At 34.5% G+C, this 16,495-nt stretch overlaps 1 protein-coding gene across 1 annotated transcript in view; it reads left to right on the top strand.

Annotated features, from left to right (window-relative positions):
- Nucleotides 1-13,727, top strand: part of LOC124369147 — a 29,772-nt gene extending 16,045 nt beyond the window's left edge. Inside the window, exons 3-4 of the mRNA XM_046826927.1 lie at nt 11,227-11,399; nt 13,368-13,727. Coding sequence (XP_046682883.1) covers nt 11,227-11,399; nt 13,368-13,526 — 332 coding nt within the window. The 3' untranslated portion in view covers nt 13,527-13,727. The remainder of the gene's footprint in view (nt 1-11,226; nt 11,400-13,367) is intronic.
- Nucleotides 13,728-16,495: the final 2,768 nt, after the last annotated feature.

The raw sequence follows: 16,495 nt of genomic DNA, 5'->3' as shown, positions 1-16,495 counted from the left end.
GGGGCGGTGCTCCACCTTGCTGAAACCATACTGCATTAAAATTTGCCCCAAGAAGAGCACGCACTGCTGGAAAAATGTTATTTGTCAACATATTGAAATAAATTTCGCCTGTTAGATTTCCATCTATCACAAACGGTCCTACAATGTTATTGTTTATTATTTCCAGCCCACATATTCACTTTCTGAGGCCTTTGTGTGTGGCCTTCTATCATCAGTGTGGATTATGGTTGGCCCCCACAGTAACGGCAATTATCCTATTAACTTGTCCATTAACAAAGAATGTAGCTTCATCTGAAAACAATATCGAACTTAAAAAATTTTGAATTTCGTCACACTTTCTCATCATTATTTCGCAAAATTCAGTCCTTCGATCAAAATCATCCTCTGAAAGTTCTTGGGTTAGGGTTACTTTAAAAGGGTGATACTTGTTTTTGTGTAAAACATTCAACACTGAGGTATGGCTCATATCAAGATCTTCTGCAGCCACTCTGGCCGAGGTGCTGGGATTTTCAACAAAATGTTTGGAGTACATCCAAAGATTTTTGTTCATTTGTTGCCGATTTAGGCCTGCCACTTTTGACTGTTCTAGTTTCTTCAAATCTTTTTACTGTCTTAAACACTGTTGACTTACTAATTGGGGGGTCTATCAAGAAAAGAGTCATTAAACAAATGCGCTGTTTCTTCATAGGGACGAACTAGATATCCATACCCACGCATCATAAGCAGCGTGATTCTCTCAAACTCACTAAGTGACATTGCTTTTTAAAACTAGTAGAATAAAATGTAAACACTTAAGTAAAAAAAATGTATAACTATTGCAGTTTTTCTAGTGAAGACTTTCAACTTTATCTTACGTGAACGAAATTATAACGTAGACTAAAAACCAAGCTGATATTAAAAATACAAAACTGTGGAGTTTTGCTGTGACAGTACTGTTTGTATTGCCTAAACCAGTTTATGTTTGCCTGAGATAAAAGGGCTGGAGGGACTGGACCTTGACCTCATGTTGATAAGGAGTTACGGTGGTATTATTGAATACTCTCAGTTTCTTGAAGACAAGACAGGAAAACCCCTATTTTACTGTTATCCAAAAAATGTAGAGGTAAAAAAAATAATTTTTTTTTGGAAATTGTTTTTCAAATTTACATAACCGACATAAAACATACTACTGAAAGTAAATTAGTTACTTCACAAGACAAAAATTACTAAACTTCTTTCTCATGAAATTCATTACGGCCCGTACTCTGGATAGGGTCAACCTTTTTAAAGTGCGGTTTACGGTAATGAGTTTCTCTTTACTAGACCTTTAATTTGATACCAAACTCGGCCTATGCTTACATTTTAAGATTTTCGTCCGACTCCTCACGGGCCGTCCCCCCTGAAAAGATAAAATGTCCCCACTGATCTCAAAAACTAGTTCTTAATACAAGTGGTGATGTACACAATTTAATTTGTATAAGTGAAGCCATACAAAATTAGTGAAAGCGTTTCCATACTTTTTTTTCCACCCTGTATATATATATATATATATATATTGAGTATTGAAAGTTGACGAATAATTGGATACCACGGTCGTTGTTCGCGCTAGGTGCTTCAATATTCGTGACAGTGTACCCGTGACTGTACGAGTTTCACTAAACGGATGGACCCTATGGTGTTGTACGCTTATCCAGTCGTGTTTCCAGTGTTATAATAAGTACAACATTGAGAACAGTATTTAATATTCGCTTTAAGCTTCCAGCGTCACGAAGGAAGATTAACTGCCGTTCTAAGAAAGCACTTGCATCGCGTTCTACTCGCTCGCCGGCTGCGAACCGAGCGGCCTGTTCTGTCACCAGCTGTCTCGGTTGCTCGGCGGCCTTGGAATATAATTCTTGCCTTGAAAGCAATTTGTTTCCGACAAACACAGATCATACTGAATTATGAAGACTTATTTTACACTGAGTGGTGAATAATACATTTCTCTGAAGTCTCATGTAAATTTCAAAATCACTTCCGGAAATTTTACAAAAATGTTAAAAGACCGTATCTTGAACTATTGTTTCCAAGATATGGATGTGTATTTAAAATGCATGAGTTCTATTATAACCTTTCTCGTGTTGTGTACGGCACTGTTTATGTATGCATACATAAATACGACAATTTTTGGTCAAGGATATTCATTTTTCAAGTGTATCCGCAAAACTAAACAGTGATTTAAGTGGCTACTATAGTAAGAGAGAATTCATAAACAGTAAGGAAATTGCGTTTATTACCAACTTCATTTTATTCAGTAGAGACGGATTTAATTGTGTAAAACAAAAGATTTACTTGGCGTCAAGAAATAAAAATATGCGTGTACGTTTATGTAAGTGTACACTTTCCGCCCAAAAGGATACGCTAATGTTTTAAATTTTGTATACGACGTGTTAGTTACGAAACCCCGTTAGGATTGTGTATCATCCGGAGTAAACTTTAACGCATAGTTAACTCATAAGCAAAGGATTTCAACAATGTAAATGGCAATATTTACACGAACATTTGTCCGCATGTACAGTAATTCAAATATTAACAAAATGTAGTACATTCTTTGTAATAGGAGCTTTATTTACAGTATACCAACATAATTAATTCTAGGTTGAATTTATCATTGCTATTTGACATTTAAGCTCAGTAATGTTATGGGTAACCTAAGTTATGTGCAAACAATTTACTGCAAGAATAATTAAAGTAAGGGTTCACTAATAACGGGTTTAAGGAGTTTATATTTATCGTTTTAAAAAGTGTTGGTTGAGCGTCGATTATGATGGGTGGAACAAATAGTGCAATTAAAAATACTTTAAATAACTTTAAATCGGTATCAAATTTGTCATCTACATTGACTTCTTTAAATGACATGCTTGATAGTGTCCTGTAAAACAATTTTTGGGTATTTATATACTTTTTTTGGTGATGTTTCTATTGGTATTCGTGACGCCATGGTTAACATAGTTTTGGAACCGTAAAAAAATTCTGACGGGACCTACTGCCCATCTAACCAATGCGACGCCATGGTTAACTGTACATAGTTTAGATACGTAGGCGTAAAAACTTTTTCTAACGGGCCCTACTGCCCATCTAATCAGTGCAGTCGCTGTCAGTTTCAGGACCAATTCCTTACCATTTTACAAATAATGTTCTTGTATATGTGTTAGAATGTTTAGCGAGAACTACTCTGACCGCCATCACTCTGGCCAAATAATGTAATAGTCCCTTAGTTCCAACCGAAACCGTCTCAGTAACCGGGAAAGCTCGGAAATTAGGTAAGCAATGGAAATAAGGAGAGAGCTTAAGCGGCAATGGATTGATTTACAATAGAGGACTTAACAAGACGTGGGTTTCCAGTATATAATGATACAAGTGAGCAAGTGAGTCAGGAATCGTGAAGGTATTGGAGATTCAAAACATTTGGAAAAAGTCCAAAAGTTAGGATCGAGTTTCCTAGGTGGCCAAAGATCTATGATTACCCTAAGCCAAAAGAGAGACATATGTATATGTTAATGAAAGGACATTAATTACGAAGGACCGGCTGGATTCCCGGATAGACCTCGTGGGAATGTGGTAGATACAGAGCGAATGTACAGGCTGGAGAGTTCAAATTCAATCTGTTACTGACCAGGTATCCACGGGCTAGAGGCCTATGAGTAAGAGAAATACATTGGGCATAGGGATAAGCACATAAACCGAATGATCCATGAAATTTTGCTTTGTTTGTACCGGTACGTGACTCTCACTACCTCCTCGCCATTATCACAATCGGTGAGATGTATCATTTGGAAAACACTATCCTCCTGATTAACTCAACACGTGGAATATATTTAAATCCTAAATTATATGCACATTCGTTGTGACACATAATAAGTAATGAGTATAATATAAGACAGAGCTTTGTAATAAGTAAACATAGGTTTACAAGGTGTAGGTACATCGAAGTGACCTCGGCATTCACGTTCCAAATAAAAGTAAAACCTCTGACACTGGATTATATAAACAAAAAACCTACTCTCAAATCCTGATTTACGGTTAAAAACCTATTAAAGCAACAAAACTAATTATTATGTGTGTTTTATAAGGCTATTCTAACATTGCTGGGAAGAATATAAAAAAACTACGGTATACTATTTGTAAATAATTGGTAACGTATACAAATGTCCATTCTTAGTTTGAAGTTTATTTTTGACGATGGAAGGATTGTGAATGAAACAGGATTTTTCCGGACATTTGCCATCGTTCAGTGAAACAAAAAATCAGTAACACTACGTTTCGAGATCTGCAATCTGATCTCTTCTTCAGGTAAATAACTAACCTAACACATAATTACAAACTAGGCTAAAATAAACAAATCACACCAGAGAGTTCATAAAGTCAGGAATCACAACCGCCATGTTGTGTGTTAACTTCACTAATTCTAAAACATGCACTTAATAAAAAAACTACATACTCGTACAACACTAATCATTAAAACTGAACTACAGAATATAGGTCACACAATACTTCTGCATTCGTCGAGCAAACCACCTACAAATGTCTATGTTATAATCATTCGTTAGTAATGGTAGAACATAATTATTACTCAAAGTTATTTCTTAAAGTGTAGTTTGCAACCTCTCATGGATTTAATATGGCCATTCATTATACTTACTTAATCACAAACAAAAGAAAAATATTAATGCACTGGTTATCAATACATTAGCGTACACCATTAGGCATTACTTAATTAGTATAGCATATTGAGCGAAAATAAAACACTTTATTATAAGCTGTGCTAGAAAAACCAACTAATGAACTCAACAAGTATTTCATCCCCAGAGATCTAATACACTTTATTTATTTGCTAGGAAGTCAAATATATTCCTCTTCTTAGAATGAGATTGCTAGTTTATTTTCTCAGTTTAAAGTAATATATAAAGTACTTTAAAAAGCTGGACAATTTCAAAAAACAATATCCACATAACTCACGTCATAAAACAGTTTTGTGTATAATTGTATTTGCTAGAGTTTAAAAATCCATAGCTTTAAAATACAATATTACTTTAAAATAAATTAAACAATTATCTCAACTCTGCCATCAGTTTAGCCAATTAGGCAATAGTTAAGGTCTTATTAGACGAGGTAAAGTACTTGTGCGTTAATTAACTCTTCATCAGGACCGAGCTGGCGTTTCTTCCGTTATCATTCCAACACGCTGCCACGACCCTATTTATTAAGAATATTATTTACAGGTCCTTAGAATCGTGTTGTTGTCTGCCAATTTATACGATGCCTCTTCATAGAAAGGTCACAGAGACTTGTAACTTGGTCCATAGGTTCCTGTCCAAGAAAGAAATCCTGATTCTGGGGTCCAGAGGTTAACGGTCAAATACAAGACAAAAGTTACAGTCAGTTCAGTAAAGACTTTTATTACTTTGTTTGAAGGTTATTTTTGACGATAGGTTGTTTAGTCGTAGGTTGTTGGTAGACGAATACAGACGTATTGTCTGTGAAACTTCGGTAATACCTGTATTCTGTAGTTTAGTTCTAATGATTGGTGTTGTGTATAGTTTTTTATTAAGTGCATGTTTTTAGAGTTAGTGAAGTTGACAAACAACATGGTGGTTGTGATTCCTGACTTATGCGTGCCACAACGCTTTGGTATGATTTGTTTATTTTAAACAACTTTGTAATTATGTATTAGGTTAGTTATTACCTGAAGAAGAGATCAGACTGCAGATCTCGAAACATAGTGTTACTGATTTATTGTTTCACTGAACGATGGCAAATGTCCGAAAAAATCTGGTTTCCTTCACTTTTATTACGTTTTGTCGGGTCCTTCAATGCTCCGTGTATCGTATTCTCGTACCCATTTTTGCATGTTCTAACGCCATTATCCCTCAGCAATTTTCATTATAACAAACTCACTTAAAAAACGACTAAAAGATCTTTGATTACGCAAAATGTTAAATCTTGATTGTTAAGTGTCATGAAACCTATAATATTTAAAACCTTGCAAGAAAGCTAAAGGCAACCATCCAGTTAACAATTATAGCATCCAATTTCTTAAAATGTATTGTTAAAAATGACTGGACAAATATGTTTTTGCTATTATTGTCAGTTTTCTATTTAAATTGAAATATGTTTTGAGTCAGTAAATCAGTTGTTATCATACGATCTGAATGAACATGGTATCCTGAGATTTACAATTTTGAAGAACAAGGACAAAAGTGGATACGGGTTTCCCATCTAACCCGTAGGCGTGATGTAAACATATTTGTTAAAGGAAAATACTAAAAGATCATCCTAACAAAATATTTCATACTATAGAATAATCTGTAGGATATAAAGATTAAAATTGGCAGGGAGCGGACAAAGGTATACGAATGTTATGAATCAGTTCTCCAGTGCGTAATACCTGGGAGGCGAACGCCAGCAAACGATCTATTTTGACTAGGAAAACTACCCAAGAGTGATCAGTTAAGTAAAGATTGCATAGAAAACCAAATAAGTACAGCCGGACCTCTGGGTTTGGCCGTGTTTAGGAATATCCAGTTCGTTCCTGTCAGCTTGCATACAGTCTTTGTCAGAGTTTAATTGTAGTGACTTATCCAGAGTTCACGTTGACCTATGCTCGAGAAACAAAACAATATGATCGGGTGTTTTAATCCAGTTATCACATTTTATCCTAAATACTTCCTGTCTTATCGTGCTACTTGGGCCTGGCGCTATTTTGGCAATGCAGTTGTCTTCGCAGTCGGTTTGTTATTTTAATAATACACCATATTCAGAATATGCCGGTTTTGGAGGCGCAAACGGAAAAAAACTACAAATTGATAAATATTTAATCAACAGCAAAAGATGTGCACTCAGTTTTCACTCATTATCAGTTTGTTCGTGTTCTCTTCAATATCACGCACTTAAGTGTAATGTTTGCGCGTAAACGCGTGCTAATGTTAATGTGGTCGGCACCAGTGTTAGTTAACCTTTGCAACTCTAATTTCACGGGAGATTTAAAACTAATCGCACCATTCATAACTGTGCCGTTAACTTAACAACCGCCTTTAACGTCAAGGTAGTATACGACCAAGAGGACCTTGGACGTGACGACACGTGTGTACAGAGAAGGTTACGAACCTGATGCTTGTTCTCGCGTGAAACAGAGAAATAAACTTTCCTGTCCAGTAAACGTAAAGCTTGCTATACGAATCCAATTATATCCTTGAACAGATAGCCATAATTCAATACAGGGCTGGAGTTCTGACGTGGCCTTGCATCGTCCTTCCTTGCCCTGCTTCGCTCCAGCGTGGAGTAATGACTGCGCTTAGTTTCCACGATAACATCAATTTATGCATCGATAATTGACCGATTGGTCAACACAGCCTTGTAGCCAATAAGTGCACGCGTGGAGGTAATATTACTCCATAGCATATCTTACACCCATTGCGTATACTGCATACTGTGTTGAACAAAAGTAAAGTAAGTTTTTTTATATCACACTTCTCAAATTTGTATTAATAGTGTCGTATATTACCCTTTAAAACATCATCTGTATTGCTTTCAAAATTATTGCTGTATACGCGATTATTTTATAAAGGCACTTCTACTTAATTTGACCATTAAAAATACGAGTGAGATGTGGTTTTATAGCCTATAAACCAGTCGTCATGAGATTAACAAGCCCGATGACTCAATCTGTCCTGGAGATAATTACCGACAAAGGAAAGTTCCAGTATCATATTAACGGACGGGAAGGTATACGGAGGAAAGGGCTGTAGTACCGGTTACCGGTAGCCGGTTGCCGGTTGCCGGTGACGGTGTGTGCCGGTTTGTAGGTTGCATTACACACGATCTGCCTGGATACTGTAGAAAGTGAGGTCAAGCTTTCTATGTCCCAGTCTCCCGCCCCAGTACCCAGTACATGTAGTATCTCGATTCGAATCATCTATGTTGTGAGTCAGTTCGATTACTCTTGGTGAATTGTTCGATTAAAATAAGAAAGCGTGACAAAGGCCGCTGGCTGTGTCCAGTAGGTTCAGAGCACGTTCGATATATTCGTGGTAGTTAAGTGTCGAAGTTGAGACATTGATCGATATAGGACTTCTCAAAGGTGTCTAGGTATACTACCTATTCCGATTTGTACAGTTTGCAGAACCGTACAGTTAGCATGGTGATCAACGCCGGGAATACAACTATCAGCAAATCAGATTTAATATGCAAACATTATTATACAAAAAAATAATTACGAAGCAAGCGGTTTAAGAGCCGGCTGTAGTGAAATGATCTCTAGTTTTACTCTATAAGAACAATGTAAAACCCAAAACACTTTTAAGCCCGAATTATTAAACGTAAAATCATGGGAGGTCTCTCATTTTAAGTACGTTATTAAGGTACATCCATAAGATTTTTAATTTTTTTGACTAAATTGTATATCTTATGATTATTTAAATGAGAACGAGCTCATATTGCATGATTTCTTTCTAGATAATCAATATAAAAAAGCGTAAAATTGTCTGAGTTAAAATTGTTTTTTGGAGCTAAAATCAAGATGACCGCCAGTACAGCTGACTCTTAAAAATGTTCAATGAACATTCATGTTAGTTTTTATTTATAAACATTCGGATATGCCAAGTTGATAATTTTCGATGGCATTATATCAGTAAACACAGGCGTTAAAGTCACTAAACTTAGACCGTATGTTATACTTCATCAGTAGAATGAAAATTGGAAATCGTCATTCCAATTAAATTCTAAAATTGTTTTTAAACATTTTATGCACACTATAATAATAGTGTTTAGATACGTACATTTGTTAAATATTCGGTCGCGGATTAACATGTGTATTTCTAACTACACAACCGTGAGCAACGCAATGGTCATATTAGGACTAAGTGCAATTTCTCAGTTTCTTAAACCTAAGAGAATACAACTACACAACCGGTGATAAGCAGACTATTGATAACACATGGTTATTAGCAATTACAAAAACAATTGTTTAAACAAAGTGAATTAAAACATCGCGTACTGAACGGATGGTCTGATACTTGAAATTAGTTCATGGTTTACAGTATTAGGTCCCAAAGTACAATAATATTATACCATAGTGTGATGGAATTTTTCGGAAGTCGATAAGACGAATAGTCGAGAATTCTTATCTATACACACTACATTCACTTAATCTTTGGGGAAATATGTTGAGTGTGGCAAATGTGACTAAGTGAACATACATTTTATTTGGTAGATTTTCTACGTCGACTCAAGTTTGGCGTACATAATCAATCTTAACAACGGTCCACCCGTTTATATTCAACATTTGTAAATTCAAAGTTGTTTACTTGGGTTTTTATGTAAACAGTACAGTAATTTATGTTTATACGTCAAAACCTGCAAACTGAATCTGTAATACGTGTACAGTCTATAAGAAACCCCGTCTTATTCCAAATTTTCTAGAAGTTTAAGTGTATCTTGTAAAAATTTTATTTTGAAGGTTTTATAAATGCATTTTTCCACAAATTAAATAATATTTAATTGTATAGTTTGCTAGTGGTTAAGAGGATGAAATCTTTACTAAACCGTAATGATATAGACACTTTGTTAAGCTAATTAAATGTAGTACCATAACTCCTAATAATTAAACAATACTGAGGTATATTTTTATGACATGGATGTATCTGAAGTCCAATACTAAGTGAAAGTAAGCAAATCGAGTCGGGGTAGGGCCACAACACGAAAAACATAAAACTGACTGAGCTACACTTTAAGTTACATATGTTTTTGGATACCGAAACCATATATAAAGGAAATATGGGTTCCATTGGTTGAGGCAATAAACAGACGCAGCGAGAATATAACGGCCCTGAAAACGGACAGGGGTGTCTCCTTGTCTCTAAATAAGACTATAAAATACTCAGTGAAAATCTTTGAAAATAAAAGTGAAACGCCGCGCCGTTTTAATAGGCAATAAAATTTGTATTACTCCCTGTAACCATATAAAGTTTTGTGATAATCTTCCTAGCACATGACCTGAATAACGGAAACTACGTTACGTCATTGAGGAGGCTATGTTACGTCACTGAGCAGACTACATTACGCAACGAGGAAGCTGCGTAACAAATGTCAACAGCTTAGTCATTAGATACATTAGAACCCGTTATAACATATTGTAAAAAGGCTTTAACTCGATTTTTAGTTTTACGATGTTCAATTAAGGGCCGGCTCTGGTAAAAAGATCCGTAAGAACAATGAGTTTAACCCATACGAACAATGTTAAACTTCAAACGCTTTTACACTATTATTTTTGGTCGTAGGATTCTGGGAGAAGTCTCATTTTAAATATGTGATTAATGCACATCGAAACGATTTTTAATTTTTCTTGAAAATTATATCCTTTTTTGTCTATTTGAGCATAGAAGTACAAACACGGTTGAGATTTATTTCTTAATAACGAATAGGAATATCTAAAGTGTTTGAATGCGTTATAACTGTATGACCGCCCGTACAGCCATCTCTAAGCAAATGACGGAACACAGTTCAACACACGAACCATCCACAGGAAACCGAGGTAGCTTAAGCTTCCCGTCTGCGTGTATTCGGAGAGCAGTTCGGTTTTACGTGTTCGTTACGAATAAACTTAAATTATAGCGTCAGTTCTACCATTTAACAATTTATTCTCCCACTCTCAAAAGTTTAGACCGCAATTTGTGTATTGTACACTCATACATCTAAACAAATATCTTGTTACATTTCTAGTATTGATGGGAAAAAAATAAACGTGTAAGAGTGGGATTAATCTGCACCCCAATAATAATAAATTATGCAAATATATATATATTTTAACAATTAGAAGTTCTAACTGTCTAACTATGAGAAGTTCTCTCAGGATATATTGACCTAAATTGTGTAGTGAATTACGTTGTAAAAGTTCATGTTCTTAAATTTCGTATGTATTTTTTAAAATTTTTTTGTAATAATGAATTTTAAGAGCCTTCCTTAATCAGAAGCTGTAACTGAATATTTTACAACACATGTAATGTAAAGAATAATGGATTTGCTTAAAAGACATTTATTAAAGGAAAAAGTATTCTTTGTAATTGCTGAATATTAAAATATATCATAATGTTTACTTGCATTTAAAGGAATACATTCTAAAGATTTTAAGTCTCAGTGCACTGTTATATTTTATAACTGTAGGAGTAAAGTGTCCTATTAAGGTGTAACAACTTTAAACCTTTTCCCCAGATTTCCCCGGCGTATGCTTCGCCTCTACCAAGTGTGCGACTATAGAGCCCGGCCACAGCTGGGAACTGTCCCCCTTCTGTGGCAGATCCACCTGTGTTCAGGAGTCCAAGGAGTCGCCCAGACTACTGGAGCTCGTTGAGGACTGTGGACCTCTGCCCAAGGCCAACCCCAAGGTACGAATATCTCATCTCCTCTCATTCACACATTGCTGTGAATAAAGCAGTGGGTCTATGTAACAATTTGTACATTAATAAGTCTTGATGAATTGTATTTTAATATTGAATCACAATTATTAACGTCATACACATTTTGCAGTATTATGTTTCCAGTTTAGTTTAAAAGAAGTTTTATAATTAAATATAACACTGATATAATAATTTAATACTATTATAAGCATGGTAAAGGTTTCAAAGGCTGATAGGCCCCTTCCTGTAATCCCTTCTACAAAGAATATAACTTAGTATGGAGTTATGGATATTTTATGGGGATAAAGAAACTTGTTGAATGTGTACTAGTGGTTCCACTCAATAATTTACATTAGTTTATACTATAATATTTACTATAATTGAATGTATATAATTATATACCCCGTGCAATTCAAGTTCTTAATTGTAATAAATAGTACCTATGTCTTCAAAAATGTTTTAAGTTTTAAAATTTCACATTTCATACAATTTTGTTCGAAAGTTCCATTTCATTTTTATAATGTGATTTATTTTTTTATAAATCCCTTGTCCAATAAATGTATGTACAAAAAAACTTATGATTTCAAAAATCTAGTTCTTTACGAGTAATCAATAATTTTCTTAATGGCCATTAAGGTGTAATGGTCGTTTTAAAAATAAGAAACAAGTTTTGAGAAATTAAATGTTATAAAAGTAAAAATGAACAACCATTCGAATTTGGCTATCCAATGAAATAGTCTAACTATAAATTCATCTATTTGTCACAGTTATTTTTGAGTATTGGAAAAACAATAACCAACGTCATACAGACTATTGCACTACAACTATTGACTATTGAGTCGGGTATTTGGCGCAAAATATAGTCACGAAAGCATCTTCTCAGACTTTTAACTTCTTTATTCTGGGGGTATAATATCCATTCCAGTCTAGCCGATTAAAGCAATTTCACGTAGTTCGCAATTACAAATAACTTTCGCAGATCACCTCACTGTTTTTGACATTTCAGAAAATTCAAACCAAAGCAACCATTCAAAATTAAATGATAATTCCTCTTTAGAAAGAATATTATCAACCTTTTAAAAACCCTTTCTGCTTCTGAAGTTGTAGTATCTGTATATAAATTAAGCACATTATAGGGTATTATTACAATTTTAAGCTGGATAAGATTTTCATGTTAAACACTTAATTTGGATCAAACATGTTCAGTCAGTTAAATGTTTTGAGATTCTGCTCAATTTAGCAAGTAGCACCGTACTTCTATTTCGACTAACAATTAATTATATTTCCTGAACCAACAAATAAATTATCACTAAATTTGGTAATTTATTGTGGTATGTATTGTGTTTTTAAATAAGCCTCTACTAGTTTTTAAAATATTATCAAAACATGATAGCTTTTTAATATGTTTGTCAAATCAAAATAAATTCAATTGAATAAAATATATTGATAAAAGGAGAGTATTAATAAAATATCTTTCTACTCTTCCTAATGGGTCATTGTATTTTGCGAGGATCTTATCAAACAGAATAAGAGGGTAGGGGGGTCGACACAGTACGAGGTCGAAAGTTCTGATAAAATATGCGAAGATCACAGACAAGATTTGTAACTGCGAGTTTTTATCTTTAACTTTGAACATACTCTCCACAATGACTAAGTTGACGTGAAGTTTGTATGAACATATGTTCATAGGTTCAGAAAATATAGCGTTGTTAAAAGATAATATAAAGTGGTGTAGAGAGCGGCAAAGAATACCGAACATTTCATATTCATATTATATTTCAAAACAAGGAATGTACAAACCAGCCTATTATTCTTGTAACACTGCATATACGTTGAATCTCTTCCGTGAACTCTATCGGCAGCTACAGCCTTCAGTTACTTAATTTAAGTGTAGTTTAAATACGAAGTATTGTGCCCCAAACTAAATATGTTTCAATATGGATGATTCTGTTGTAGTGCAAACTGTCCGAGAAGACCAACAAGACTGCACCATTCCCCCAATGCTGCCCCATTTTCGATTGCGAACCCGGTGTGAAGCTGGAGTATCCCGAGATCCCGACTGCTGCCCCTGACGCCGCCGCCGCCGCTGCCGCCCCCAAAGCCGCTAAAGCCTAAACCGCCCTACGTCGTGGAGTTCCGCAGCCGCAACGTCCTATCCCCTTGAGATAGATAATGTTTTAATGTTTGAATTTTTGTATAACGTTAGATTTTTCTAAAGCTGTACATGTTACTTTCTTACCACGTAATTGTAATAAGTAAAATACGTCTTTGTTCAAACAAATTAAAAACATAATAATAAACACCAGGTCCAAGGTTTTTGGTATTTACTTTTCCTTAGAGGTCTAACATTTCTCTCCAGAATTCATCATAAACTTTCTCTCACTAACAACGAGAGTGGTAGTAGAAATAAGTTAGTCCAAATTTATTATGTGATATAATTATTACCATCGCGCCGCCATATTATCAGGTTAATGCATTTAATCTACAGTATATTAAAACATATTCAGTTACGTTTAGAAACTGGAAGGCCATAGTTGAACAGAGGCCATTTTCCAACTTATTTGAAAGTAAACTCTGACTAATATGTGCTTTTTGATATGACACTTTTCTAAAAGCTCGGAATACACGTACATAATACATACACTTGGCATAGCAGTAAATTGTACTTCATAATAATGAAATTGAATATAAATTTGTCATACAATTAAACTACACAAATTAACTCCTGTATTCTGGGAAAGACTTAATTTTAATTCATCAATCTTTTCCTATGAGTATTGAATATATTCAGTACTATTCATTTGGACTTAAATACAAAATCAATAGATACTGCGCTAGGATGATTTAATTTTGTATTTCAATACAGAGAGGAATACAAATAAAAGGACAAAGAACTTTGGCTTAGATGGATGATTCCGAAATGATAGCAAAGATTTAAGGATAAAGCATATCTTTAGGTTCTAGCATTGTGGACTGCTCTGAGGCCCGGCCATGCAACAATAAAATACTTTTTTCCGTAAATGTGTGGCATTTACCCTAATAGCTGGCTGCACTGACGACCAATGTGTTTTAAGAGCATAACAATAATGCTATTAAAACTAATGTGCTATTTTTTGTCATGTGGTTATAGAACATTTATCCCATAACGCATTAAAATACTTTATAGTTTGTTAGAACATCAATTAAAACCTTTTTTACAATTCATTTAAAGAACTATAGTCTTGCAAGAAAACTCCAAAAGTGTTTGAACGCGTACGAACCATATCTTTAAAGTAATATATGAAATAAAATGAAAAATGACTTTATTTTGAGGTGGACTTAGAGCTATTTTAGCCTCCACTTAACCCCGAGATATTATACAGAATTGTATAAAAAATATTAATAACAATTAATTTAGTAAGATATCGTACTTTTATAAAAAAAAAAACAGATTTCTGATTTTAGTTGGTGGTAAGAAAGTTAATTATAAAATTTTGACCTCAATCTATACGATAGTTAATATTTCATAACTGCAATTTTTATTACGCGATGAGCATTGTTTTCGGAGGGTAAATCGCACTAATTTTCTATGATGGAATAAGGTTCCTTACACTTTTTCCTAATTTTGCAAATCGTCTCCTCAAAGTGCTTACACTCTATTATTTCTTAGTTATGTTCTTTGAGTATTAACGAAAATAAATTACAAAATAATATTATGTGTAGGAAATCTTCTTTACAATCATTAAAAATTACAAACTCAAAGGCAGTACACAATATCAAACGCTATATTCATAGGTTTTGATTGATAATGATGGGTTTTGCTTGGTGCCATCTCATGGTCTCACTTGGAATAACTACGATCTGCAAAGTTTTCACCGCAACATTTGCAGGTTAAACTAAAATGCTACACGGTAGGGTTATGGTTCATGATAATATCCATACCTCTTAGAGGTAGTTTCCCTTAACCCTTACGGTAATTGGTATATTTGTTTGTCTGTTTGTATAAAGACAAACTACGCAACAGTATGCGCTAGATCATAGTTACTTTACAAATTATGTTACAAGTTATACAAATGTCTGCCTTCTTCCATTTTTGTGTAACCTATCACATTTGCTCATTGTCCATTGTCTCATGGACCCCATTCCACCGTGTTTGTTATTCAGTACCTTTTATATCTGAAACAAACAGACATTCAAATTATTCAGAACAATGGTAATCCCATGCAAAGCTTTTACGTAATGCTCTTTACATTTCATTCAGAATCTAACCGAAAATGTTGACACAGACAGTTACAGATCTGCAAACATACAGGATTTTTCTATAAATGAATACCCATCTTATATTTGAAAAAAAAACAGTTTATTTTTTATGCTGAAAATTGAGACTGACATATAAAAGAAAGCTTAAAATTCTTATGGGTTTTCGCTATAAATTATTCAACTACAGTTCATGTACGCCAGTATTAGTAACACGTTTCTCCAACCGCTGTCAGACATCACCTCTGTGGATGCAGCATGTGTGCTTTAATATTTGATAACACTTCCCGCATTCTCTTTCCGGTATCCGGTAAAGGTTTGGGTCTGGTTTTGTACACTTCCTCTTGACTAATTGTTTACAGCTGACACAAAATTGGGTATTGATTTGTCAAACACATTCCAGCACACATGCTGCAAGACTCAGTGGAGAATGTCCGACAGTGGTTGGAGAAATCTGTTGCCAACACTGGGATATATGTTGAGCTGTAGTTGAATAATTTACAGGAAAAATCCCTTATGAGTTAAACTTTCTTTTTATGTTAGTCACAATTTTCATCCTAAAAAATCAAATGTTTTATTTCAAAAATAAAGATGGTTGTTGATTTACCTCCCTGCTTACCCTGTAGATATGTACAGGTTATTTCAAAGTTATCCCACCAGTTTAAAAATGACGGAAGGACTGATTATCGTACTTCACATATTACAAGAATATACGGATGACATGGCCGTAACAACGTGAGAACAATTGTTCCACTATAAGTATGAAGCTCAACCAAAATTGTGAATGGTGAACAGTAAACAATAACCATGCAGTAAACAATAATCCGAGTTACTAGTGGATTTGTGTG

Source organism: Homalodisca vitripennis, chromosome X, assembly GCF_021130785.1.
Source record: "Homalodisca vitripennis isolate AUS2020 chromosome X, UT_GWSS_2.1, whole genome shotgun sequence".
Lineage (NCBI taxonomy): Eukaryota > Metazoa > Arthropoda > Insecta > Hemiptera > Cicadellidae > Homalodisca > Homalodisca vitripennis.
Note: the sequence above shows the minus strand (reverse complement) of the source record. Positions and strands in the feature narration are given on the sequence as shown.